This window comes from Amblyomma maculatum, chromosome 10 (genome assembly GCF_055883805.1).
Source record: "Amblyomma maculatum isolate TAMU_Amacu chromosome 10, ASM5588380v1, whole genome shotgun sequence".
NCBI lineage: Eukaryota > Metazoa > Arthropoda > Arachnida > Ixodida > Ixodidae > Amblyomma > Amblyomma maculatum.
The window spans coordinates 10,410,670-10,438,222 of NC_139353.1; the positions used below are offsets into that span (position 1 = coordinate 10,410,670).

The 27,553-nt window shown below is 48.1% G+C and overlaps 1 protein-coding gene across 3 annotated transcripts in view; it reads left to right on the forward strand.

Moving 5' to 3' along the window:
- Positions 1–27,343, forward strand: part of sm (heterogeneous nuclear ribonucleoprotein L) — a 124,004-nt gene extending 96,661 nt beyond the window's left edge. For 2 of the 3 annotated variants that reach the window (XM_084581950.1, XM_084581952.1), the window contains 8 exons: positions 11,064–11,127; positions 14,951–15,010; positions 15,959–16,142; positions 17,650–17,809; positions 19,851–20,177; positions 21,284–21,341; positions 21,934–22,029; positions 24,813–27,343. In XM_084581950.1, the coding sequence (XP_084438076.1) occupies positions 11,064–11,127; positions 14,951–15,010; positions 15,959–16,142; positions 17,650–17,809; positions 19,851–20,177; positions 21,284–21,341; positions 21,934–22,029; positions 24,813–24,871 (1,008 nt within the window). In that variant the 3' untranslated portion in view covers positions 24,872–27,343. The remainder of the gene's footprint in view (positions 1–11,063; positions 11,128–14,950; positions 15,011–15,958; positions 16,143–17,649; positions 17,810–19,850; positions 20,178–21,283; positions 21,342–21,933; positions 22,030–24,812) is intronic. The other variant, XM_084581951.1, reaches the window with a different exon arrangement.
- Positions 27,344–27,553: the final 210 nt, after the last annotated feature.

Here is a 27,553-nt window from a genome sequence, read left to right on the forward strand (position 1 = left end):
CTTCTTCTCTACTGAGCGAATCATTGCCTGCGCACATCCGTCTAAATAAAGCTCATTCAGCTGCAACGATTGCGCTATTTCCAGCAGTGCTCCTAGCGCGGTTCTCAAACATTGCTCTTGTCGCCCCGCAACAGTATTATATCGGCTGGATCACACTTGCATAGTTTTGTTTGAATTCGCTGTACTTGGACACTGCCAAATTTCGAGCACACAGCTCGGGCTCATTCATGCACACTGGGTTTGTTCGCGTCCCATCAGAGTTGAGGCAAGTGCTGGAGAGCACTTGCCTCAATTGGAACGAACCCCATAGAGAGGATCCCGACGCAGGAAGCGAAATAGAGTTACCAGCGGACCACTGGAATACTATTCGTGAAGGTCAAAGAGGTGGGCCGCACGGAGTTGCAGACGGCGTGAATATTGGCGGCTTGTTTTGAGTCGATTTCGACTCGGAGTTGGGATATGTTCTAGGCACTATAGTTGGGATGTTGTTTCTGACTCGAAGGCAGTACTATGCGTGCTTGTTGTACGCAAGACACGTGGTTTAATCGGTGGCGGTGATGACGTGTGGACGCGCCTGTGGGCGTTTGCAGGATTCGTTCTCCGGTCGATCCGCCTACCCGTATCGCGTTTCACGCTGTCTGAAACGGATTTTACATCCTATGATGAATGAAACAAAATATAGCTTTGTATTCTTAGCGAATAATCCGTGGAATGTCGCCCAATCGCTTAATCTCGACGCTTTCGAGACGCCCCAGGGCAGATAAACGAATCACGCGTGTCCGTGGTTTGGGGCAAAGCATTGGAGAGCGCGCTGCGATGAGGCGATCTGACGAGAATCCTTCCGAGGGGAGAAAAAAAAAAGGGGGGGGGGGGACACGAGTTTGGGTCCGGCGTGCAGAACAGGCGTTGACGTGATTACGAGTGGATTTTCTTGTCGGTTCTGACAACTCGAATGAAGTCTCCGAACAAGAACGCGCTCCTTCCTCCACGTCGTCGTTTGATTGAAAATTCCGCGCGTGCCTGCGAGGCCTGACGTTTTTCACTGCTCTCTCCGGGGCACTCTGTCGCCGCACTGAGGCGGGGCAGTGGCTGCAGACGTTTTGCCGTGCCGGAGTGATGAAAATAGAAAGATGGGCGAGCGGGCAAGATCAACACAAGACTGGCGCGCTAATACAAGTTGGCCACATCTCTTTCCAACTGCGACTTGAAATCTATTTGGAGTTCCTTCGAAGCTCGCCTTCTGCGTTCTTTTCACCCGCGTGTCTTATCGGCGACGCTGTGTGCAGTCCCGAACCAAGTCAACCTTACGTTTGCCTCTACTCGGCATCTGCAGATGTGCACCGACATAAAATTCCGGAGCGCGCATTCAGACGTTCCCGTTTTCTCATATTCGTGTACGGTCTGTGTGAAGAGAGGCGTATAGTACGTGCACGGAGGAACTCTCTCGTGGTATGACTCTTGCGGTAGATGTTTTCAGCCTCGACTGTAGTTACTGGCTCGTAATAAATATTTCGGTAAAGCAGCACAAGGAATAGAGGTCATGGTTGTGGCGCTTTTCTTTTCTTCTCTTTCTCTCTTTTCAGTTTTTTTTTTTTTTTTTTAACGCGCTTGGCATTTATTCGAGGCTGCCTCTTGATTGCGTACTTTTACGCTGACATTGGGGCGTGCGTGCTTCGACGGTGAGTACCATGGATAGCCGTGTCGTTGAGATGCGGAAAATTACGGCATTTGCTTGCGTCTCTAGAAGCCGGTCCGGCATCCACATGGACAGATTTCGTTGGTTCCGTCTCTGAAGTGTACTCCTGTCCTCCTGAACGTGTTGGGAAATTGTTGCGGCTGGGCTGCGCGACGACCGCGTACTCGGTCTCCACCTCTTCAGGGACAATGGGCCCTTCATGTAGTACGAAGCAGAAGACGGAGGTTTCTTTGACAAGTGAAAGGCTACTCCGGGTGTCCCGGTCATTGTCGATGTAGCCGGTGACGAAATCTGTGATGTATTTTGTCCACGAGCTTACCACGCTAAGTATATCCCGCACAAAAATTGGTTAAAGCGCCGATGTTACCTTACCCCGCCTGCGCAGTCGTATACTATTTCTATGCGTATCTAACGCTTGGGGAACAAAAATTAAAAACCAATTCACACTGTTCGCTATCATGCGCATTCCTTTTCTCCCAAATTTACTCTTGGGAAAGTGTGCGATAGTTGTTAGGCTCCGAGGGCGCGGCAACGAGTGCTCGTTGGAAACTTGAGTCATGGTGGTTATACGCCTAAAACTCGACGCGCAGGCGCGAACTGTAGAACAGAGCTGAGCCAGTTAGTATTTCTCTCTCTCTCTCTCTCTCTCTCTCTCTCACTCTGTGTGCGTGCGCGCTCGCTCGCTCGCAAACCGACAACGCAAGCGAGAACGATCAACTGCGCGCACGGTTCGGTGCAACGTTTATAGCAGCGTATGCGCCGTGAAGCCTAGCGCAGCACTCAATTTCGGGGCCTCTATTTCGTGTACTTCCTTGTTTCGCACGTATTTGAGATCAAGTGTCTCTTTGTAGCGGCGCTGTGGCAATCCCCTCGTTAAGGCGTGCATGTCGCAGTGCGGTGGACGGTAGCAGACCCGAGCGGCTTTCTTGTCTTTGATCTGCCTGAAACCCGAACATTGTTAGGCTATCTTTTTTGTTGTTGTGTTCGCCCACTGCTCCTCGGTACTTCGTGTAATGCACCCCCGTTGTTACCCCCGCTGCCGCGCACGAAGTTGTGTAACCTACATCCTTCACATGGAGAGCGAGGACATTCTTCGATGCTTCGACCGTGGTGTGCGGAGTTGTGCAGTGCGTCTTCGGAACGGTTGACTCTCGCTTTACCGCCTCCCCTTTTTTTTTTCTTTTTTTTTTTTTTTTAAGCACCCAGGTTTTTCTGTGAGCAAGAAAAAAAGTGTGTGAAAATGCGGGCTGGAAGAACGAACGAGGTTTAGGTTCATATTTTAACCTAATTTGAGAACGCCGCGATCCCGACACGCTATAGGTTGGCTCGAGTGTACGGCAGCACATGTTCCGGCAACTGTTCGAGAGCACCATGAAAATAAAGCTCGTCATCGGCTTGCGGGGCTCTCTTGTGTAACTTGGCAGAGGCGTTTCGTTTTTTTTTTACGCGCTTTTTTCAGCAGAGGAAGACATCGAACGCTCTCCTGTCCTCCTCGGATTGCACGCACTGCCGGGACCAAAGCTGCAAACAAAACTACTCAGACGCCAACGCTACTCTTGAGAAGCGACTAATTAGCATCCGCCTTTGCGCGCCCATATGCGACGAAGGAGGCAGCTTTTTAAAGCTTTACTGAAAATATTGGTATAGCAGCTATCCAGGACTGGATCGAGCACCGAACTTGGAAGTGGGCATGGTGCTTTTGCTGAGTGCAGTAGTAATAGTTCTTTACAGGGTAATCATTCATGGTGGAATGAGTTATATACAGAGAGTGCTTGTTAAGAAGTGTTAACTCCTATCGGTCATAGCTCTCGCATTTTGCGTGTGTCCAGATATGCGAGATCTAAAGTGCAGTGGCCATTTTTGGAGACGAAATTATGTTACTTGTTCGGCTATTTCAAGCATTCGGGTTTCCGTTGCATCTGCCCATTCCAACGTCCCATGCCTACCTGTGTCACCCAACTCGTTCCTTGTTACTGGCGCATGAGAGAAGTGCTCGCTGCGTTTTCGTGACAGCGGATCACTCTAGCATTCCTTTATTTCCTTTCGAGGTTTTGCCGCGGGACCTTCTCTTGATTGACTGCCGCCTCTTGCTTCTCAATCCGCTCGCGTTTTTCGCCCGTCAGTGATGTAGTATGTATTTGTCCTCTTTTGTTCTTGTAACTGGTGTCGATTCCACAGATGAAGGGGGCAAGCTACATTTTTTTTTCTTTTTCGTTTTATTCTTTAACCTCTTCAAGTTTGTGCATTTTTATACTTTGTGACTCGTTGGACAAACGGGAGCGATAATCGGGCAAAGAGGAGAAAAAAATTGTTACTCGTTTCGGTTTAATCTTGTCGCTCCTTGTGTAGTTAGGTGATAGTTATTGGCGCAAGACCGGCGTGAACTTCACTCCGCTTCGCGGTTGCGCTGTCTTATCTGGCTAACCACGGAGGGGCCCGAACTCAAATATAACGGGGGGGGGGGGGGGGGGGGACGAAAACACGTGTGCGCAGTGTATGTACTGCGGTTGCAATTAATACACAGGTTCGGCCAGCTACGCAAGGGAGGCTTCCGACGACCGCCTGGAGTAGGGGCGTGACATGGCTGTGAGCTTCTTCGCCGCGCTGAACCCAAATGGCCCATGCTAAGGAAAGGACTAACTTTGCAGCGTTGTGCACAGCAGAGTGTCATAGACGAAGAAAAAAAAAAATACTGGGCAGGAACAGTTTAGACTGCTTAACGTGCTCGAATGCGCAAGCGTTATGCTGTCCTGTTTCTCTGTACTCCTCTCGCGAGCTAACCGCCGGCGCGGTTATAGACGCTCAGCTACTAAGCTGGAGCGCACGCACTGATTCGAACCCGGCTGCTGGGGTCGCGTTTTGAAGGTGGCAAAGAGCGAAAGGCGTCCGCGTGCCGCGCTTTTTCAGTGCGCGTTAAAGTATCCCGGGTGGTCGAGATTATTGCGTAGCCTTGTGCTACGGTGCCCTTCGTAACCGGAGTCGCTTTGCGAGGTGAACGGTTTTCTCGAGCAATTCCTGGCGCACTTCTCTCCTGTTTTATTACGAATGCCGTCTTTGTTTAGTACTTGATGCAGTGACGGAACTCATTTTATGAAGAAAAAATATATATTGCCAGTTCGTGTCGCTAATTGCTGAAAAAAAAAATGCTTTAATCAGCCGTAGCCCTTCCGACCTTCAGATTCATCGAGTGATATTCGAAAGAACTTGTATGACCTGTTGAAATCGGCGAAGTCCTTCGGCCTGCTCTATTTGGTTGTGCACACTGTACATCCTTTGTGTGTGCTTGGAACAGAAAAAGAAGCGTATCTGAATCGACCTCTAATACGCTAGATTATTCATGACGCCTGTACTGCCCTCCTAATTGTCTGGGCAGGGGTGAAAAACGCTGCGTCCTGAGTGAATTTCTAAACGCTGGCGGCTTTCTTTACTTTATTTTTATTTTTCACTTCCCGCTGTGGGGGAGAGAGGAGCTTAATCCTGTCTCTCGTTACAGTGTGCGCCTGCCTTACGCTATTATCGGGCGGACAGACTGCCATCCTCTGATATTCATTTTGGAAGAAAAAAAACCTGCTGTGCTCTTTGGTCTTGGTCGTCCCGTGCCGTGCCCTAGCTCGTCTTGAGAACTATGCAGCGCTGTGGAACCTATACCTGGCGTTAGCCGGTCACAGAACTGTTATGCGGCGTAGTGCGCTGTTTTCGAGCGCATCCGAGAGGAGTACAATTTTCACGCGCATATTGAACGACTTATTTACCGTATATGCTACTGTTATAGGGACCGTGATGTTAAAACCGGAAATGATATAATAAAAATGTGCCCTTGTGCTGCGGTGTGTGCGACCGCGCCCTTTGTCGATAGTAGACCCTTGGGACTTCCTTCGATAGATGAAACTGTTCTTGTTGTGGTGCATGTCGTTGCGGTGCATCGTCTTTCCCTCTGCGTTGCTTCTAATTTTGACGGTGCTGCGCCATTTTTTTTTTTATCTGTACAGAGCAACAAATAGTGGCGCGCAAGCCGGCCGGATCTCCTAAATTATCGCGTGCAGAGTAGCAGAAGGCCTTCGGCTGCGTTGTCGCTGCATGCGCCGGCAAACAGATGTATTCAAATGTGTGTGAAATGAGGCGCCACGAGAATGCGTTGAAAAGTACCCGTTATATCCCCCCCGTTTTCGTTTATTTATTTCCGGCTGCTGAAAAATGTATGTATTTGCAACGCTGATCAGGCACTTCGGTCGGGCTTTTTTTTTTTTTTTTTTTTACAGTACATAAATTTCTGCCCTGGTTCATTTAACCTGTCGGTGATTGTCGGCTCCGTTATCTCTGTGTGTGTGTGTGTGTGTGTGTGTGTGTGTGTGTGTGTGTGTGTGTGTGTGTGTGTGTGTGTGTGTGTGTGTGTGTGTGTGTGTGTGTGTGTGTGTGTGTGTGTGTGTGTGTGTGTGTGTGTGTGTGTGTGTGTGTGTGTGTGTGTGTGGAGAGAGAGAGAGTATAGAGGAGGAGGGCACGGGGCCTATATTTATTTATTTATTATTTTTTTTTAGATTCTCAGTTGGAGCATTTCTAAAGTGCTATTCCATAATAGAAGAAGAGAAAATGGCACTAGTTTCCCGCATGAAAGTAAAGCCGAGATAGTCCGAAAGAGAGAAGGTAGGGGGTGGGAGGGGGTGCATAAACCACTCCCTACTGGCTCGTGCTACTTCCATTTCCGTTTTATCCCGCTTTTTGCGGCGTAACCTTCTTTCTCAAGTGGCCAAGCACGGTTTCGCAAGGCCTGTTGTCTGAAGTTATGTGCACCGTAGACGGCCGTACGCGTGGCAGCGCTTGCCGGCCTACGTACTACAGAGGGGTAAAAAAAAAAAAAAAAGAAAGTACTGAGAAAACAATTGCTCCGACTTCGTACACGAGGATTTGCAGCGGAACCAGGAAGCTTTTAGGAAAAAAAATACGTGTTCAGGGCATGTCTAACGGCCGGTTGGCGTTAGTGGTGTTGGACCACGAGAAACTGAGGTGGAGAACCGGACGAAAAGAGAAGCACTTGCCGGAAAGTAACCGGCAGTGGAAGGAGGATGAAGGGGCTCTCCTTCGCCCCACAGCTCCGGCGTGTTGCCGTGAAGCTTGCTTTGGCTCGCTGTACCCCGCCGGCACTGCCTCCTTTCTCGGACGCGCCGGGTTTTGCCGTCTGCCGGAAGAGGCTGGAGTAGGAAAAGGAGATGCAGGAACAGACTGTGGATGCCATCGCTGTTCTCTTCTATGTTTTTGCCAAAACGCTCGTCTCGAGATAGCGCTGCGGCGCCCCGTTCTCTAGCTGCGACTTAGGTTTGCTAAGGAGAGGCGCCAACCAAGTGTGGCGGTGGGCGGGCGGCCGAGATGAGGCCTGGGCAGTTTCTCTCGAGTCTAATTAAGGCGGTCGGCGCGATAGGAGAACGGGTGGGTTTGTGAAGTGGCCGCGAGGATAGAATGCCCTTGGTCATTCATTTAGTGAGCGCCAATTGAATATATCTTTATCGTGCAGAGTACTCTTAGTCGCCCTCTGTTTAAGGGACACTAGTAATCAAGACTCCAGACGCGGTGCTGCTGCTCAGGGGCTTTCTCCCTGTGTGTGTATTTTTGTGATAACTACTGAACTCCGGGTGTTTTTTTTTTTTTTACTAGGCACGGTTACTCCTGGTGAAAGAGCAAACGGCGCGTGTGTCATTTCTTTCCTCACGCAGTTTTGCCGATGTCTGACGCTTTCTCCGTATCCACTTCACTGCAGTCTGAGAGAAAATGCGGCCTCTTTTGGAAGCTCCCGATCAGTGGCACGATAGGGTAGTCTTGGCCGCCTTTATTCGGTGGCCAGCAGCTGGGCTTTTTGAGCAAACATTTCGTCCGCTTTCTGGCTCGTCTGCAGCGGACCGCACGTTTTTCTTGCGGCAGTGCTGAGTACGAGCGAAGCCTCACTGTAGACGAGTTGCAGCTCCTTGCAGCACCTTTTGCAATGTAAGAGTTGAATCCAGAGTTTTGGCATGTGTCTGCCGGTATCGCATTTTTTTTTTCTTTTTTTTTTTTTTTTTTAATTGTCAAGCGCGCTTTGAGCCTAATGAAATGCTGATCGCATTGTCGGTATGTCCGCAATGCTCGTCGTTGACCGTCGTCGTATTATTTTTTAGCTCGGCCAACTTTCAGGCTTGTCTTGGAAGAGACGGGGGAAAGGACATCGCTTCATTTGCAAATCAGCCAGCTTTGCCCCGCACTTTCACAGTGGGCTGACGTGTCCGGGCATGGCTAAGTAGTGGCGAACGACCATCCTTCGTTGCGAGGCCTACCGGGGCCGTTTCGCGCTCATCTGTTTCCATTACCTGCGGCGCGGTGAAGGGCCGCTGTAAATGGACGGCACGTCCGTGCGACCCCCCGTCGCCTCCTCGCTCGCTATCGCTATTTCGTCTCGCGCAAACCGTAGCAGAGCTCCGGCTCGGAGCGCAGTGTTCCAGGGGTGCGGCGGCGGCCAGCGTGCTAGCTGGGAAAAGTTTCAGCTTGTGGAACCGTTCCTCGAAAAAGTCGTTAATTAAAACGTCGGCATAGATGTACCTGCGTAGCGTCGTCTTTGTCCGCCCCTTCCCCTCGAACGATTTTGTAGCAGCAGCTCCAGGTCTGCGGCATCCCGAGGCTTTGAGTGTTGCGGAACATAAGCTGGGGCTGGGGGAGGCGCTGCTAACTTTCCGAATACAATGTTTCAGCCAGAGTCACGCTTTCGTAATATCTGTGCTGCTTCACTTCACGACTGTGCGACAAAGCTGCAGAATAGCTGTTTTCAACTAGAGCTCGTCAGTTTCCCATAGGGATCATGTGCAAGAAATAAACGGCCGTTTTGATTGGTCAAAACTCGGGTGTTTACGAATAGAGGCGGTGCCCGTGGCCGTTAAAGGGAGTTGTGTCCAAGTTGCAAACTTTCAGATTGAACAGCCGCAGAGTTACGATCGAAAAGAAAAGCTGATATTTTCAGAAAGCAATGGCGGCAATAGCAAAGAGGTTTTATTAGCCGCTTCTAGCTGGCGGGGCAATCCATAAGCAGCCTGGAAGTGCATACTAAAACTAGTCACTTTTTGAAGTGGGGTACACCGACTGGTGTTATAATAATAATAATAATAATAATAATAATAATAATAATAATAATAATAATAATAATAATAAAGCTCTGGTTTTCAACAACTGTAGGCCATGTGCGCGCTGCGCAAAGCAATAGAGAGATTGGGCATAGCGCGATTCGCAATCCGTTGGCCCGCGGCGGGACTTGTGTCCAGCATGTGGCGCCATGTAGCATCATCAAGGCGATCTGGACATGCGCACTGGAACCCGCGGTGGCGGATCACAATCTATTAAAAGGGGTTGTTAGGTCGCGTGAATACTGTGGCCAAGGATGCGGGAATTCCGGCCACGGCAGCCGCTCTTCGATGGAGGCGAAAAGCAAGGCGCCCGTGTGCTGTGCGATCTCAGCGCACGTTAAATAACCCCACGTGGTCGAAATTTCCGGAGCCGTTCACTGCGCGTCTGAATCGCTTTGCGACATTAAACCCCATAAACCAAACCAAATCACTGTATTAAAGTTCATTTTTCATACGTAACGACTGTCGCTAAGACCGTCAGATGGAACTCGTGGGAAGAAAGCGAGCATAGACTTGCTGGAGAGAGGGCGCACATCGTACGAGCCGTTCGAGACGGCATTATCACGAACCCTTTGAGTAAAATCACAGCCTATTTTCCGTGATATAAGCACAAATTCCTTAAATTTTTTCCAGCTTATTCGAACCCCCTGTCCGGTCTGTGGACGCCAAGTAAAAAAACTCGGCCTTTAAGAACATGGCGCGACAGGTTTTTGGCGGACATTAATCCGCAAGCAGTAGAAAGTTACTGTTTGTATATGAAAGACCACACGTACCAAGCCGTAGCCTAGGAGTAGCGTGTGTGGCTCGGGATGCAAGGGTCGCCCTCCGACTTGAAAGGGGAAGTCTGAGGTGGCACACGTTTGTCGACTCGGTTATGCCGCGTGGTCTCGTGAGGTTACGTAATCCGCTGAGCAGTCCGTGCCTGACCACGTCACCTGCCGGCTACCGTCTGCCAGAGAACGAAGCCTTCAGCGCGTTAAAAAATAATAAAAAAAAAAAAAAATCAGCATACGCGGCTCAAGCTCGTTGCGACTCTGTCGTGGAGCCCTTCTTTTGGCGCTTTTTCCTTTTCCGGCTGTGTTTGGCCGCGAATCATTTGGTCCCAGGGTGGTCACGAGCACCTCGCGTTGTTCGCGGGCCCTCAAAAAAAAAAAAAAAAAAAAAAGCTCGGCGTTCATTAGCTGGGCGGGTCACGCCCCTCCGCGGCCTCGGGGGATGATTGTCGGTGCGCCACGGGGAGAAGTTTTTTGGGCGAATTCTCGCGGTCTCTCGTCCTTGTCGTCCTCCTCGACGTGTCACGCGACAACGACGCAGCGCTATCCGACGACGCCCTCGTACGCGCACGCACACAACGCCTGCGCGCCCCGCTTTTCGAGCCCGTGTAATGCGCCGCCAAGCTAAGTCGCGTACCACCGCGCAGCGCCAGGGTGTTGCCTGTTGGGGAGAAGGCAAAGGTCGATTGGGAAGGGGGGGGGGGGGGGGAGGGGGGGGTTCAAACGCCCATGGTGGTGGTCGTCACCGGCTCCCCGATTGTCCCGCGTCACGCCACGAGGGGAACACTGTTGGCACTCGTTCTGATGGACCGCGGTGGCGTGACTGGGGTCCCTCGCGGCAATTGTCACGCAGCCATGATCCTTGGCGACTGAGGAGCAACTCCTTCCCTCTCTAATACCTCCTGGTGTTCAGTCATCACCATCTTTATTTTTGTAAATATACTTGTGTGAACGCGCTGTTTCTGTTGGGCTTTGTGCCTGTCATGAGTCGATGATGTTTATATATCATTATATATATATCATGATATAAGGATATCATTATGGATTTAAGCTGAAGGACAGGCCTGCTATAAATAAAGTATTGTGGCACAATGTTTCTTTTCAGGCGGCACTTGATGCTTCTATTTGTTGGTCACTAAAGCAGTGTGTAGGGGCATTATGGCATCGCGGGAAGTGACATTTAGCTAAATTTGCAGCTCTAATTATTAGTGGATTATTAGTGGTCAAGTGGATGCAGCTAGCACAGAACTGGGTTAAGTGGAGAAATGTGGGAGAGGCCTTCGCCCTGCAGTGGGTATAATCAGGCTGATGGTGATGATGATGATGATGAATTATTATACAAGTGCACCATATGAATTAACATATGGTGTGGTACTAGAATTGGTCAGTGTGTTTACATTACCCTGACACAGATAAATGGAGGCTGGGGTCTGACCTTTTGTTTTTATATTTCTGCAGCCAACCAGACTGAACGTGTACAAGAACGACAACGACAGCTGGGACTACACTAACCCTAACCTTGGTAAGCTCCAATTCTCTCTCACTTGTGCTTCTTTAAGGCACGCTGCTCTACCATACGTCATTTTTAGCTCAACATCTCAAGTAAAGGCTTCTTATTGTCTTTATCATTCAACTATATAATGTATGCTATTGCTGCTACTGCTGCTTGTCTTTTTCCTTTTGCAGTATCATTGTTGCTTAGGTTGTCTAACGCAAAAGAGACGCATTATTTCTGAGTCATTGCTCCCAGTCACTTCAGAGAAGAGAAGCTCAAAATCATTAGAGCCATCACCGAACATATGGTTGCCTGTAAAGCAGAAAGACCATAAGGAAAGTTTTCAGCTAGCCACTATATGAAGGTTGTTTCATTGAAACTCTCATTGTCTTTTGCGAAATGAAAGTCTCTATTGTTTAATGAAGTGATATCAGAGAACTAGCGCCATTGAGCTGTGTGAACAGATTCAGGATTTTCCTTCTTGTGGTGCAGAAATGTACCTCATTCTATCGCCTGCTTGCTTTGGTTTTAGCTTGGTGCTAATGTGCTGTGCCACATTTCACTGCAAGAGTGGCTGTAATGCAGTGTCACATGCAGCTCCTCAAAAGTAATCTCTGAGCTGGCATGTTTTGCTCATATTTCCATGTGTGCTCAGCAGTGCTGGTCAGTTTCAAACATGAGACAGTGCTTTGCGGGATAGGTGAAATGCTGCGGCATGCAGCAGTTGCCTCCAAGTGAGGCTGGTGAAGGAAGGAGCACACCCTGCGTTCACTTTTAGGAAAGGCCTGGACATGAGGTGGACAGGGCACTAGCTTGTGCCCTGTTCTCTTGTGTGGTCTACGCTTTTCTGCACTAGTTACTGCCGCAGATCTCATCGCTTCTTGTTTTTCTACCTAGTGAATATTTTAAGGAAGCAACAAACACAAAACCAGATTGATTTCAACATTGGGTTGAAGGGCGTATTTTGTTTCTCGGGTAGCTGACAGGTTCAGGGTGTGCTTGCTTTCCCAGCCCTTCACTCTTGTTGTGTGTTTGTGTGCTTCTTGGTACAGTGATATTTGATAGTGTCATTGGCAGAGACTCACCCTGTGGCTGTGCACACCATACATGTCTCACATGCTGCCAACACTGTGACAACAAGTGACAACCTTATACATGGCAAATAAAAAGACCACATACTTTACAAAACACCCGAGTGCTAGCGTCTGCTTTATTTAGCTTCTTTTTTCTTTTTCGTGCCAAGCGCGGGCTGCCTGCACTGGCCTTCCCGCTGCCGCAGTTTTGTTTTTGCTTTGCTAACGAGAGTGGAGGCTTCGGCGCTCTCCTGCCTGATTCGAGGATCAGTGCACCACAGAGGCTCTCGGCGACCACAGAACACGTCGGCACTCGCGGCGGGGACGATGTCGCGACGGAGACACGAGTGAGGAGCCAGCCCGCCATCCCAACTTTCCCTCGGTTCCCAGGGTAGCAGAGGCCGCTGACACTTGACCACTGAATGCACTGCTATTTTTCGTGGCCCCAAGATGAAGACTGAGACGGGGGGGGACCCACTGCCCCAACAAGCCAGCGGGCAGCTTTTTTCTCCCCTCCTGACACACGGCAGGGCCTTCGCACGAGAAGAGCTCGCAGATGAGGCGACGCGCGTGGTCGCGTGCACCGGCAGTGGCGAGGCATTTTTCGAGACAAATCCCGCCTCTTTCTTTCCCCCAGGCACACGAGTGAGCCCCACGAAACCATCTCTCACCACCACCTTACCTAAAACTTGCTTTTGCCACTACAACAGAACAGAGAACAACCACAGAAAACAACCGGATACGAAGAGAACACGGCACAGAACGAGAGGCAGAGTGAGAGAGAGAGGGGCTTGGAGAGGCCACCGCCACAGTGCCTTCTCACCATCACCAACCATTACCACCACCACCAACCACATGACCATTGAACCCCCGAGCCGAAATCGACCACCATCCCTCGCACCCCCCTGTGGCTTGCCAAGGGCAGGGAGTGGCTCTAACCGGATGTGCACGTCTGTGTGTGTCCCCCTCCCCATCCAGGAGGCTGGCGCCCCCTGGAGGTGTCTTCTCGCCCCCTCTGTGGTGGTGTGGTGGGGCGCAGCGGACGACAGCCCGGATGACTCTGTTGCCTCTCTCTCCCTCTTCTCTGATGAACTCTCGGGTGGGTGGACTATGGCATCTACGCAGCAGCGCCCTCTCTTGTCCTGTGCCCCGGGCAGCAGGCCTAGCTGCACTGGAGCCAGCGGATGGGCCGATTGGCTCGGTTTGTGGTTTGGCCCTGACATGCATTGTGCCCGTGTTTTGGTTCTGGATGCCGTATCCTGTGGTGGGCGAACCCCTGAACATGGTAAAGAAGTCGCAGTACGTTTTGCAGCTGTTGTTCCTCTTCTTTTTTTGCTTGTTTGTTTGTTATTGCACATGCAACTTCAAGGTGTCATGAGCATAACCGAAAACTGGGCAAGATGGTGAACGTTTAACATTATGTACAGGGTGAAAAACGAAGACAAGCGAAGAAACACGCAAAACAGCACTTGTTTGTTTGCGTTTCTTCCCTGTCTTCGTTTTTTGCGCTATACATAATGTCATGAGCGTGACTTTCTGCTCACCCACTACAGTTGAAACAACCACAGTGTGCAGACGATGTGAATATTGAACAGCTTGAGGCGATTGCCGGCACCTTTTTGATCTTGCAAGCATGGCTGAAGGCAGGCACAGCTAGTTGTAGCAAGACACGCCTGTATTGGCTCCTTCCTTTGTCCTCTTTCCCCCGGTGGTGATGGTTCTGCCTGCCCTTTTTATGTCGGTCGTTGAGGGGAGGATGGGAGTCCTTGTTTTCTTGTTGAGAGCACACTTCGTCCTGCTGTGACACATGTCAAACCCAAGAGGTGCTGGCACTGCTCGAGTGTGCATCTTGAACGTAACGACAGGGTTTGGGCACATGACACACAAAGCTAAAACCAAAGCACTCGTTGTTGAAAGGTGACACTGGAAACTGTTTTTGTCCCACTTGTCTGATGTGTTGCTCTTTACTCGTTCTGAACGGCTCGCTTTGGTGCGTGCGAAGATGATACACACATTGTTTTCTGCTTTTGTGGATGCTAACCCACGATGGCTTTGTAGGGCGTGTAGGGCTCGCTTCCTCTGTGTGAGTGGTTACACCTCCCATATGCATAGTGGTTAAGGTGAGCAGTGCAAGGCTAAATTTAACGAACTTGTACACTTGCAATCAAGAGGGGAGGTGTCAGATGTATTTAAAAGCAAACATGGATTCAGCAGATGTTCCTGTGTAAGTCCAGTCAGTCCACTTCCACACTTGATATCAGACGTAAGGCCTAATTGCCCGTTAATGCCAGAGGGTCATGTTAGTAATGGCTTTATTGCTATCCAACACTTTCCTCTCAGCGCACCTTTCGATATTTCAGCTCACTATCTGTGACATGTTAGGACTATTGAGGCATAGTTGTACACAACACTGAATTGTAAAGAGTGGAAGATTGTCAAGTTTTCACTGGGGAAACCTGGCTGTGTTAGCTGGCTTAGGTAACTTGTTTGGCTTAGATCCTTGTGGCAGGTTATGGGGTTAGTTTTTTAACTGTGAGTATATTAAATTCTATTCGCATAACTGGGGCATGGATTTCATTTATTTGAGTGCTGCATGCAGATAGAGCTTTGTTTGTTCATCAGAGAAGCAGATTTTTCAAGCTTTGTGTAGGTAGCATAGTTCGTGTCATAGTTCAGCCGCGTGGCAGCTTTCTGTAGGGCTCCGGTGTAAGCTTTGCCCGACATTTGTCAGGGCGTATTTGACCGCTAATCTCCTGCTCCTTTCACTTCTCCTTCAGGAAAAAGTGGGAGTGAGCGTCCAGCGCTTCTTGGGGAGCCACGGGGCTTTGGAAATTACAGTAAGTCTGCAGAGTTTGAACTATGTGGCACCCTCTCCACCTTGCAGCAGAGGGCTGTGCATTTTCCAGGGCAATTTGTTGTTCTGCCTCTGTTAGGGCTCATACGATCTCCCGTCTTATACGCTGAAACTCGTAGGTAGTGAAAAAAATCTTCCATAGAGTTGCACCGTTTTTTTTCCCATTTAATACTTTTCCAGATAACACGATTTCCTGGTTACTATGTTCAAAGTTTCAACAAACTGTGGTCTTATAATACATTTCGACTAACTGGACATGGGCTGCTAACATGCCAGGGGATTGAATCCGGGGGGCTCGTAGCACAAAAAACTGAACAGTGGCACTCACCAACCATGGTTGCTTTCCTGCAGTGGCTATGTATAAAAGGAAGCATCAGAGAACGCTAACGAGCCAACGTATGAGGTGCCTGTTCCCGCGTGGAAAGTGACTTCATGGGGAGAAACCCTGTGGCTTCTTTGCAGTGCCTTAGGGTACAGTAGAGAACAATTTGATAACTATAACTATGCACTTACATACGAGTTGTCTGGGTCTGGGGAATGCAGCGTGAGAAAAAAATGCTTCTTCTATAAGCAATTGCTATGGCTTCTCCGTGTGTCACTAGGGCAGAGCATCCGGAATCAGCTTAGTGAAGCGATCTCGGCTCGCCGTTCCCGTCTGCGAACCGAATTTGTTACTATGTCCTCTCCGCACTTGGGACAGTGAAAATACGGACTGAAGCCTGCGAGAGCCAAAAAAAAAATGGGCTGTTCGTACTGAAGGTCAAGAAATGCTATCTACATGCATGTGCAGTGAAAATCAGTTGTAAATACCTTTGCACCTCATTCAACAGTTAAATCTTTCAAAATCTGGCAATAACAGGCAGACCTTTTCAGTGCTTTCCACATAGAGTGTGTGGCTGACTGTGATCATCTGCGTTTGTCTCCCCTGACGAATGCAACTCAGGAGATAGCAGGGGCCCTGCCTCTGGTCCCAACTACGGTCCTGAACGAGGCGACTACGAGTACGGGCCGAGGGGAGGCCAGTACAACAGCCCAGGTGGTGGCTACAATGACGGCTATGGAGGACCCCCCAACGGCCCACCCCAGGACCGCTACGGTGGCCCACCACATGATGCGTGAGTGTGCAGGTTTTGCACTACATTGCACTTGGGGCTGTACTGTGCTACATATTAGTCTTCTGATTTATTTGTTCGCTCTTTTGTCATTGGTACAGTCGCCAGCCAATTATTCTGACTTGGGGAGGTGCAGGAAATGGCCTAAATATTTTCTTTAACTTTCGGAAGAGCCAGTGCATTTCAGGACTTCGTTCAAGAAAAAAAAAATCTAAAAATAATCTATAATAATTACGAATCCAAATGTCATACCTGCCAACTCTTCCGAATTTTTCGTAAAGTGTACGAATTTTGAACAGTCTTGCGATTTTATGAATCTTGTGTGAAATTTTTTGGAAAATGTTTTATTAAAAAAAAAAAAATTGCGGACATCTATTAACACTATTGTGGTATCTTTTGCGGCCATGAGAGGGCAACACATGTTCGTGATATCATCATCAGCAGCTGCAAACGTTGTAATGACTTCTGTCGCCTACTCGTGGGGACATGAATTCATATCCAAAACTCGATACCGCCTTCTCCAGGCTAGTGGCTGTAGTATCTGTAGTCAGGCTGGTCAGGCCTCCATGTGGCCTCCGCAAACTTTTGTTCACGTGTTTGGACGAATTGGGTGTTGGCCTCTGTTTTCGTGTGATTTGCGGCCGCATCTGACACAATGCGACTCTGGTGTTTTAGCAATCGCGGTTTCGCGGTGCAATGGCGGGCTCAAAGCCGCAACAGTACTTCCAAGTATTTTTGAAGTCGTACACGTCAGAATTTTCACGCTTTGTGCCGTCTAAGAAAGGAGAGAAGTTCGTATTTTGCACCACGTGTGCCTGTGATGTTAACATTTCACATCGTGGCAAGTCCGACATCAAGATCCACATCGCTTCGAAAAAGCACCAAGGTAACTTGCGAGCTGCTGACAGCCAGCCAAGCCATAGCGACCTCGGTATGATTTGTGCAGAATGCCATTTCACGGCGTTTTTAGTTGAACACATCCGGCTAAGTGTCAGTGATCACGCTGGACCACTTATGGCAGACAAAGTCAGCAACCCTAAAAACATTGCAAAAATAAATCGTGACCCAATGGAGCTTTCGCTCATTACTCTACAGGACACGCATTTCGCTTGTGGGTGAGGGAGCAAGTTTATCATTACAGGTAAATTCTTGGGAACTAAGAAAAATAAAAGCCCCCCCCCCCCCCCCCCCCTCCCCCTCTCCCAGTCGCGAAGGTTTTACGATTTTGAAATCTTCAGGTTGGCAGGTATGGAAATGTGCAATGCAGTGTACCGCAGTTCTTGCCCCTTGCTTCCCAAAGGGCACAGCAGAAGTTGGGGACGAAATTTGTTCCTTGACAATGACAGTGGCGAGGCCAACGGGCTAAGCTGTCAAGCAGTGATTGCCTGCCATCAATCGTTTGCCCTGTAGATGGTATAAATGTTGGCACCTGTAAATGAGCATGAAAGATATGGTGGCACTGACTGCTTTTGGCTTAAAGCGCTTTTTTTTCTCTTCTTTTTCCTAACAGCCGTGAGGGACCCAACTACGGCATGGGGGCCACCAACTCATCCCCACAGGCTGCGGGGCCTCACCAGGGCTCAGTGTTGATGGTGTATGGGCTCAACTCGGAGAAGATGAATGCAGAAAAGCTGTTCAACCTGCTTTGTCTCTATGGGAACGTTGTCAGGGTCAGTGTTGCTTGTTGCAAACATTGAACCATGCATCAGTCTCTAGTGAGGCTTGCTTCTGTGCCTTTTACTAAATTCAGTGAATAATTCGAATTGCAGCCATTTTGTTAGTGTAATGCCTTGGAATGTTTTCTTTTTTTTTTTTCTCCCTTTCTACCTGTGCTCATGTGTAGGTTACATTATATAATATACTTGCTAGCGCATGTACTTCATTGATTTGTTTTTTGCACAAACTGGCTGTATCCGCTGTTGTACACACGTATAACAAGACAGGAGAAACTTCATTGCAAGAACAAGCTGTACACAGAGCTTTTGTGTAGATTTTTTGTTACTATTAGTAAGTGTCATGATCCCATGGCTCTGTGTTGCTGTTTTGTCTTCCCCCTTTATTTTTCATATTCTGGAATTCAGGTCCAATTAACTGCAGCTGCAAAAGTGAAAGTAATGGAGGCAAAATGACAGCTGTTGCATCAGCAATTCTAGTGATCGCAGAAAGGTGTGCTATAAACAGTCATCATCGACAATGTGGTGTCAAAGTTTGAAACTAGCTCTGTTTACAAAGGAAGTGCTTTATTTATGTACGTCTACATACTAATACTTTTAAAATATTCCCTTGAGCAGCATGCAGCACCTTCAGCGTTCATGCCGCCGCTGGAATATGTCATCATAGTCATGCACTTACCGTGATTTGCACTGGATGTGCACAGTGAAGCTGAACACTGATCTTTGAGCTGGATCTTGATTTTTGCAAAGAAGTCTGTGGGAACTAAATGCACCTAGGTAGGATGGGTGTAGAATTGATATTTTAGCTGAAATTGAGGCGATGAACTCGCGTGTGAGGAGAGCTCAGTGACATTTTTATCATGGAACAGCCAGATTTTCATGTGCCACAGACACTGTCGATTTTGCAGATGTCCTCTGTCAGATGCCTCAACTGTTTATCTGGTCTTGGGAGAGGCTTTGTTTTGCACACATTGCCGTGAATGTAGAAAAGAGGCTGAGCATATACAGCAAAATTCCGTTGATTTGGTTAATCTGAACTAAGAGCGCTTTTTCGGCGATGTCCAAATGTGCTGCACAGGCCCGTAACAGTACAGTAAAACAAATCGTCATTCCTGGCAAAGATTGCATGAAGATCATACGGAGTAAACTAAGAACAAAATGGCAGACTTCATGGGACAAGGAAATGAACAATAAACTACACCTTATTAAGCCTATAATCGGAGAATGAAAGTCATGCAGCCATCAAGAGCGCTTTGTCGAAGTGATCCTATGCAGTCTCCACATTGGACACACACACCTCACACACAACTTTCTATTCCTGCAGCAAGAGAAACCTACATGTGAAGCATGTGGAGATGAGCTCACAATCAATCATCTTTTGGTATCATGCACAAAGCTCGACGAAATAAGAAAAAGGCATTTCATAAACCTCTATAATGAGCACATCCCACTCCACCTGGACAAAATGCGCTTGTCGAATTTTTTAAAAGAAATCAGCGTCCTAAACAAACTATGACAGAACCGTAAACAGTGGTCTTTCTAACTCTACACACAATCAACCTTGTGTTTGGCGCGTGATGGCCTTAGTTGCCTATGCGCCATAAAACCCAATACAATACGATACAATGCAAATCCATGATACCAGACGGGCGGGTCTTGCTCTGCTAAGTTAGACGAGCGATCACGTTAAGGTAAAACTTGCACGGCCAGCGATCACCAAAATGGACCTCCCCAGGCCTCAACCGTACGGAACAGTGATGCCCTCGCACTTCGTGTGCACTATGGCAGGCTCGACGACAATGGTGTTTGCCGTTTCCGAAGTAAATCTGTCGTGTAGTTTTGGTTTCGGAATAATTTTAACTATTTGGGTTCCTTTAGTAGTGCTAACATTGCACAGCGCTCGGGTATCCTTTTGGGGTCACTTTATAGTATTGGGCACGGTTCCATTGCAGAAGGCGTGAATTAGCAAACTGACCACTCACATGTGCTACACCAGAGTAGGATGAATGTTCAAGAATGCTCCCTGTGCATGGTACAGATCAAGTTCCTGAAGAGCAAGGACGGCTGCGCCATGGTCCAGATGGGCGACCCGCTGGCTGTGGAGCGGGCCGTGGGGCACCTGAACAATGCGCAATTCTTCGAGAGCAAGATGCAGCTGGGCTACTCGAAGCAGGCATTTCTCAACGATGTGCAGCTGCCTTTTGAGCTGCCCGATGGCACGCCCTCCTTCAAGGACTTCATGGGCAACCGCAACAACCGTTTCACCAACCCCGAGGCCGCCTCCAAGAACCGCATCCAGCCACCATCCAGAGTCCTCCACTTCTTCAACACACCCTTTGGCATCACTGAGGATGACCTCAAGAAGGTGCGTCATCATCTGCTGAGCTGCATCCATTCTCCCTAACTCTTCCTTTAAATTTCCCACCTGAAACTGTGCCCATTACTGGCGTCTTCCCCTTGGTATCCATACTGAGAGTCACGGCTGTCATTCAGCAATTGGAACTGAAACCGAAACTGCTCGAGAGAGAGGGTTCAGTTACAAATTATTTGGCTGGCATTTGCGAATTTCATGTCCTGCCTCATGTACAGTATTCTTCTGCACACTATTCAAAATAGAGAAATAGATATCCAACATTTTGGCCTGTCTACTCATTTAGCAAGTGTAATCATAGCATGCTGGACTACAATGTGTTTCAGTAAAACGCCTGTGGTGAGCAACAGTCGAATGCCTCAACTGGCAATAAAGCAACAGCAGAGAAAATGGAATCAATGCCTCTCGCGCTGACCACAATGCTCATGATGTTGCCCTGTTGCTTCTCGTTGAAAGTTTGTTTCATTCTAAGTAACGCAAATATCTGGGCGAGTTGGTGAACGTTCATGAACGTTCAGAGTTGTGAGTTAGCACTTGTCTGCATCGCCCTTTCTGTCCCTGTGTTTTTCGCGCTATTTTTTAGATCATGATTTGTTTCATTCACTGCTTCCAGGTAACAGGCATTTTGATGCATGTGGCATGTTCATAAGGGCTCCTCTCAATAAGGCACACATTCTCGCTGACTCCTTGGGTTGTTTAAGTATTCTCCTGAACAACTTTCTGCTGCTCTGCAGCCAAGGCAGTGCAGGAAAGAGAGCGAAACTTACCATTGACCCCATGCCCATGACAACAAACAAACCACTCCACATGGCACGAAGACCAATGCCTGTCTCCTTCCCTTTACTGCTTAGCCTTCACAACAGTGCCACGTAAAGTTGCCCAGAAGTAGAATTTTCTATCATCTTGTGTGATGCCTGTTGCCAAGAAATTTAGAGAACTATTTGGAATGGGTGTTATGGTGGGCAGTTATCGCAAGCAAAGTAGTACCTGCAGAGAAGGGAGAGCAGCCCTTGGAACAGATGGCCGCATCAGCAATTACTTCTTCTGTATCGGTGACTGAATTCAGAATTTCTTTTGCCCATTATTCTTGTCCTTTGCAGTTGTTTGATGACTTGGGCTGCCCTGTGCCGACGTCAGTCAAGATGTTCACATCAAAGAGTGAGTCCTGCTCCTGCTCGTTCTTTTTCCTCAATATTGTCAGCACATCACACCTCAAAGTTGGCATGTTGGATTGTTCAATGTTACGTGGTAATGGACCCCACGTGGTTAAAAGACTTCCAGAGCCTTCCAGTTCAATGTCCCCTAGTGGCCTCTATGTCACATAGGGACGTTAAATTCCATATGTGAACAGTAAGGCTTAATTATTTGAATCCCATTGGTTCAGACTGCCACTGTAGTTTCGCGCCTAATGCTAGTGGCGTCAAGGCTCGTTTATTTGGATGGATTCTTGTAATGGCGTCTTCTCGAGGCGTCACCTGCCAGACAAATGATACTGCAAGTATTTGTCCCCAGATGACTTTACTCATGCAGGGCACAGTGCTAGCATACAAGAAAGGGCAATTTAAACAACTAAGCACATTCTGCACAAGTGCAGCAAATGACGTTTGTGACAATGAAATGAACGGCTTTTCATAGCCCTCCAAATTTGTCTATAATTAACTCTGTCCAGGTTGGCATCGCTGTCTTTTTGATGTTGCATCGTAACCGGTCGCACACATTTTCTTGATGATCTGTTCTTCTTTCCTTTCAGCGGAACGTAGCAGTTCGGGCCTGATGGAGTTTGAGACTGTCTCTGAAGCCATCGAAGCATTAATCATCTCTAACCACACCCCAATCAACAACCCCAGTAAGTTTGCTCTCCTGCCATCTTTGTTTAGGTTAGCATTGTTGGCATGTCACTTGAGTGAAGCTTACATGATTGATGTGCTAGACTTGTTTCAAATACATACTATATTTACTCGAATTTAGGCTGGCCTTGATTCTAGGTTGACCCCCTGGAAATCAGAGTCAGGGAAAAAAAAAAAAATGGCAGAGGCTTAGCTTGGTTAAGACCGGTAGGTTGCAAAAGCATCCTTAGCAGTGGCGGCATCGTAGTCATGCGCACCGCCGTCTCTCACGGACGGCGCGAGTCGGTCGCCGCTTTATACAGCTGTATAACGTCACAACACCTGTGGCGCTCCTGGCGGAGAGAGCGGGAGTTAGGCCGCCGTTCATGTGCACCGCCGTCTATCACGGATGGCGCGAGTTGGTCGCCCAGCTTTGAGGCATGACGTCACACAGAGGTCATGCGAAAGGTCATTTCATGTGCACCTCCGTCGCACCGCAAAGGTTTGAAAGTGAAAATAGTATTGCTTTCGCAATAAAAAAGGTTTACTCGAATCTAAGCTGGATACAAAAAGGCATTGACTGGGTCTAGAACATGCATTTTATTATGCTTGCGACGCTCACGTGCAATGCCGACTCATCATCCTCTTCTCCGACATCACTGTCCTCTTTGTCGCTGGCTTCTTCCCACAACGCGCTGTCCTTGCTTCTGTCCAGCATGATCGAGAGGCTGCACCTTCGAAAGGCTCGCACCATCAGTTTGGCCAGAATTTCATCTCGTGCCACGGCGACCAAGTTCGCCACTTGGCTAAGTGAAGCACATTTGATGCGCCCGGCCGGTGTGAGCTGGTGGTCTTGCAGTGTCAGCCAGTCATTATAATGCTTCCATAGCCTATCCTTATGGCTCGTTTATGGCAACATAGAGCGGTTGTAGTTGGCTCGTCATACCTCCCAGTGTCACCGCAACGACATCTGTCAAGTGGCCGCGGTTGGAATCGAGAAGGAGGAGTGACTCCTTGAACAACAGGTGCCCGTAACGGCATTGCCAAACGGTCTTCACCCAGTCTTCGACAAGGGCACCACTCATTCATCCATTCTCATGAGTGCGCACAATAGTGTATTTAGGGAAAACCTCTCCGGCTGGAAGCGTCTTCTGCTTAAATATTATGTAGGGCAGCAGTTTTTGCCCATCAGCCGCGCAACATAACATCACTGTAAAACATTGCTTCTCGTACCCAGCAGTTCTTAATTTCACCTCTTTTGCGCTCTCCTCGTTGACTGTATACGCTACAGGCTTGTCGAAACATACTGGAGTCTGATTGGCATTACCGATTTGGCCCAGTTTGTAGTCCTTCTCCAGCCACTTGTTGATAACGAAGTGCTGGAATGCTACAAGCTTTTCCTCAAAATCAGGAGGTAGGTTTTGGCACACGGAATACTCTGCAACAGAGGCAGCAAGCAAGTGAAAGAGGCCAAAGCGTGTGGTTTCATACCGGTTGAAAGGGAAGGTTGCATAAATCATGCGCAAAAGCCCATGGGCAGTGCTTCACGGAATCTTGTCCAGAAGCAAAAAGCAGAGCATTCTCAAAGCTAGAGCGGAAAAGAACGACTGACAGCAGGCTCAGTAACCAAACTCTGCAATTATAATAATGACTGGGCTTTGAAATCTCGTGCGTCTGGTGGTGATGGCCACATACTACCACATGACATCAACTGATGAGTGCCCAAACCATGCCCTGTTCCCACACGGCGCCAACAAGTGGTGCAAGCACAATGTTGCCACAGCAAGGGGAGAGTAGCCACCAAAACACCTATAGAACCTGCCCAGCTATGCCATCTAGGCACTGCTGCCTTTGTATGAGCCCCTTGATGACAAAAACTTACCTAGCAGATGCCAGTGAGACACTCCATTTAATGATTTGGTCTCTAATGCCCAAGACGAAGCATGCCTCGCTGATTTCTTGTAAAGCGGCTGTTGCTGAAGCAGTGATGAGATCTAATTCTGGGCTGTGCTTCGATGGAGACGAAACGGAGTGGCGTCCGTAGGCTGTGCAATGTTAGTGCACGTTAAAGAACCCCTGGTGGTCGAAATTTCCGGAGCCCTCCACTACACCGTCTAGCCTTAGTCGCTTTGGGATGTTAAACCTTACAAACCAATTAAGGTTCAATTCTGCGACGCGGGAGGCAGCATTACAAAGAGCTTCGAGTGGAACAGTCGAACAGCCTAATCAGCTGTAATGCACAGGCAGTTTTTTTGTTATTAATATAATTGATTTTAATAGAATCTTTGAAGGCATTGTATTCTGAAGTTGTTGGTTTTTTGCAGTTTCCTCAGTTTCACTTTTTCCGTCACATGGCAACCTACTGCTGCCATCGGACTATGGAGGCGGTTGCACCGAAGGTGAATGCCTGGGCAAGAAGTAATTCGCACTTCACTATAGTCTAGTGTTCTGTTTTCAGAAACATGCTGAATGCACTTATTGGGAGTCTTGCTAGCAAGAGTGAACACAGTACAGTGTATCGCCAGCTTATCGGCGCCGGCACAGCAGCGGACGATACGGTGGCCGGTGTCGCTCTGTGATGTCACCAAGCATTTCAACATGGTGATCGCTGTCGGTGGGAGGAGCTTCTAGGTGTCAATTTCAGCCACTTATTTCAAAATAATGTGTCTAGGGCACTCAAATTTTGCAAATAGAATAATGAGGTCCAGTATTATCTGCCAGACTACAAAACTGTAATATATTGGATGACCGTGGCATGACCCCTTTAAATGTGGCCATGCTTGCTCCTTTTTGTGCTTCGCAGACGGCAAGTTTCCTTACATTCTCAAGCTGTGCTTCTCGTCGTCTGGGCCAAGGTACTGAGCCGGGCAGCCGAGGTGACTGCAGCTGTGAAGCTCTCCCCTTTCTGCCTCGAGCAGCCAACAGAGGGGCGGCTCCAACATCGTCACAATTGCTTCTTCTTCTTCAAACACGAGAGACAACATTAGGGGAGGGGAAGGGCAGCGGAAGACATCTTGATCAGGAGAGACAAAACCCGAGGAAAAAACATGACACACACACGCGCCAAGAGAGGAGATTACCACCACCACCACCAACAGAAATAAACAGTCAGAAGGGACATAACTAACCTATGACATGCACTGTTACACTTCATTCTTTCACCTGTGTATAAAGAAGCAAAAACAATGAATGCAAACCAATAGCAAAATCGTCTCACTCACTTGTAGATGCAAAAACTGTGCTGCACACTCTGGTTTTGTCGGATGCTCCTGAACAGGGTTTGCAGTGAGTCTTTTTGTGTAACTTGCAACCAAAAATGGTGTTAAAAACATCGAGCAACTGTGCGTCGTCAAACTTTAAACTTTCCTGCAGGCAGCATCCTCGCTGGCTCAATGATGATGTGCACTCAAGGGTACGATCGTGGTGAATTGTTTTCGTTGTTTGTTTTTCCCAACTTATTACATTCCCTGCCCCTTTCAAGAGAGCAGTAACCATGCAGTTTGTTCTGCTAAGGCTTTGTGCTCGAGGGATGTTTTATCTTACTAAGAAAGGGTTCTGGGTGGCTAATTAACAGTGCATTTCTTTGCCTGCACAGCTTGGTATACTGCTGAAAAATGTGCTTAAAAAAAGAAATTCTGAAGGGTATTTTATAACTTAATGTTACAATGACACGTTTATAGAAAGCGTGCAGACCCTGTTCTGGAACTCTCCCAACCGAGTCTCGGGCAAAGAGGGCAAGAAACACACAGACCTACCCTGTTTGTATATCTGGTTGTACAGAGTGTTCAAGTAGGAATGCGGCACACATTGAGCCATGACAGCCTGTTAACGAATAGTGTCTGGGCAAGCATTGTTCACGGGTAGAGAAGAGTGGTGTTTTTCACTGTTTTGTACCTGTCTCCTATTTCTTCACTTTGTTCACTTTTTATGCTTGTTGTTGTTGAGGTGGAAGGAGAAAGTACTGCAATGCTTCAAAAAAATGAAAGCTTCCGATAAAATGTGCTAAAATTTATTAAAATGATTGGTCTTTTAGCTCAAATCTGGCGGGCTGGATTTAATGGCTTATTTTGATTTGCACAACGTGCTGATGCTTTCTTGGGGTTATCTGGAAAAGAAAAAAGACTTTGGAATAGAAGGTATGGCTTGATGTTTGTACTGTGTCACCAGCCTCTTCATTAAGTACACTTTCTGTGCAAGTTTTTGTAGATATCAATCTCTTTTTCTAGTTCTTCCTTTTTTTTTTTGCACTACCTCTGGCTATGGGCTGGCTCTGCTAGTAGGCAAGCTCAGCACCAGAAGAGAACGAAAGTGGGGATGAGGGAAAAGAGCAGATTACAGCAGTATACCGCCAGAGAGCAAAGTGCATATGGATTGGGATTTAGCATGCTGTCATCCCAGTTGTTTGGGTGCTGCCGAGGTGGAGAGCATCATTCAAGTGTAGCAGTTTTTAGGGTAGTTAACACTAGGGAGGGGCACCTTCCCCTCCTCCTCTTCAAACCGCTCAAGCAAAAAAAGGGGAGGTGAGGTGGGAGGAAGCCAGCAGCACGCCACTTCTAAACGTTCCATTTCGAGGCCGCCAAAGAAAGGGTACAACCAAACTGCAAGCTTGCCTGCCATCGAGGTCCTTTCTTTTTTTCTTGTTACGCGTGATTGGGTTCGCAAGCTCCTTTCTCGTTTAGCTGTAGCCCCCCATGCCGGCGGATGCACCACTGGATAGCCGAGGGGGTGCCTTCTACTGTAGAGGAAAAAGAGTTCATCAGAGGCGGCCGAATATGACAGGAGTCAGTTTTTAAACATTGTGTTGCATTAGTCATACGCAGGCCTTCTTGTTTTCTGGCGTCCACTTCCTCCCACTGTTGTCCTCATCAATCGTGGCATTCATGTCTCGCAGAGAGAATTGCACCACTCTGTTCCCCGGCCCTTTCCACGTTTTACCTTGTGCGCGTCCCGTGGCTTCCAAAGAGAGATAATCGTGTGTCACTTCTTGTTGCGCACTCCTTTCATTTGTTGGCGAGTGCGTGTACTTCAAATCACTTGTGTTTTTCTCCTTCCTTCATTTTTCTTCGTAGCTGTTGCGTGTGCATGTATGTGTGTGTATGTGTCTGCATTTGCACATTGTTCGTTTCTCAGTGTTACATAAGTGGCCTTTTCTCGTTCAAAGTAAGAAAATGCTGTTTCTTTTCTTTATGAAGGGTCGCTGGATTTTATTTTTCTTTTTATCATCAAAGAACAAGGTTTCCCTCTCGCTTTTTGTTAATTGTGTATGTGCCTATGTGTAACTACGCTAAATGTATCTGATGGTCTCTACCAAATAATAAAAATGTGACGATTACAGAGTGCCTCTCGTCGGCAGTGCCGGTCGTCATGAAGCCCCATCAAGCGCATCACACATCTCATAATATCGTGGAGAACAGGTTTCACATCTAGCATGCATAATTCAGGTGAACTGCTGTTTGGGTGCAGATGGAACCTGAACAAATGTGTGCCAACTGTGAATCGCACTCAAATTCTTTGATAGGCAGGACGAAAACAAATTAAGAATGT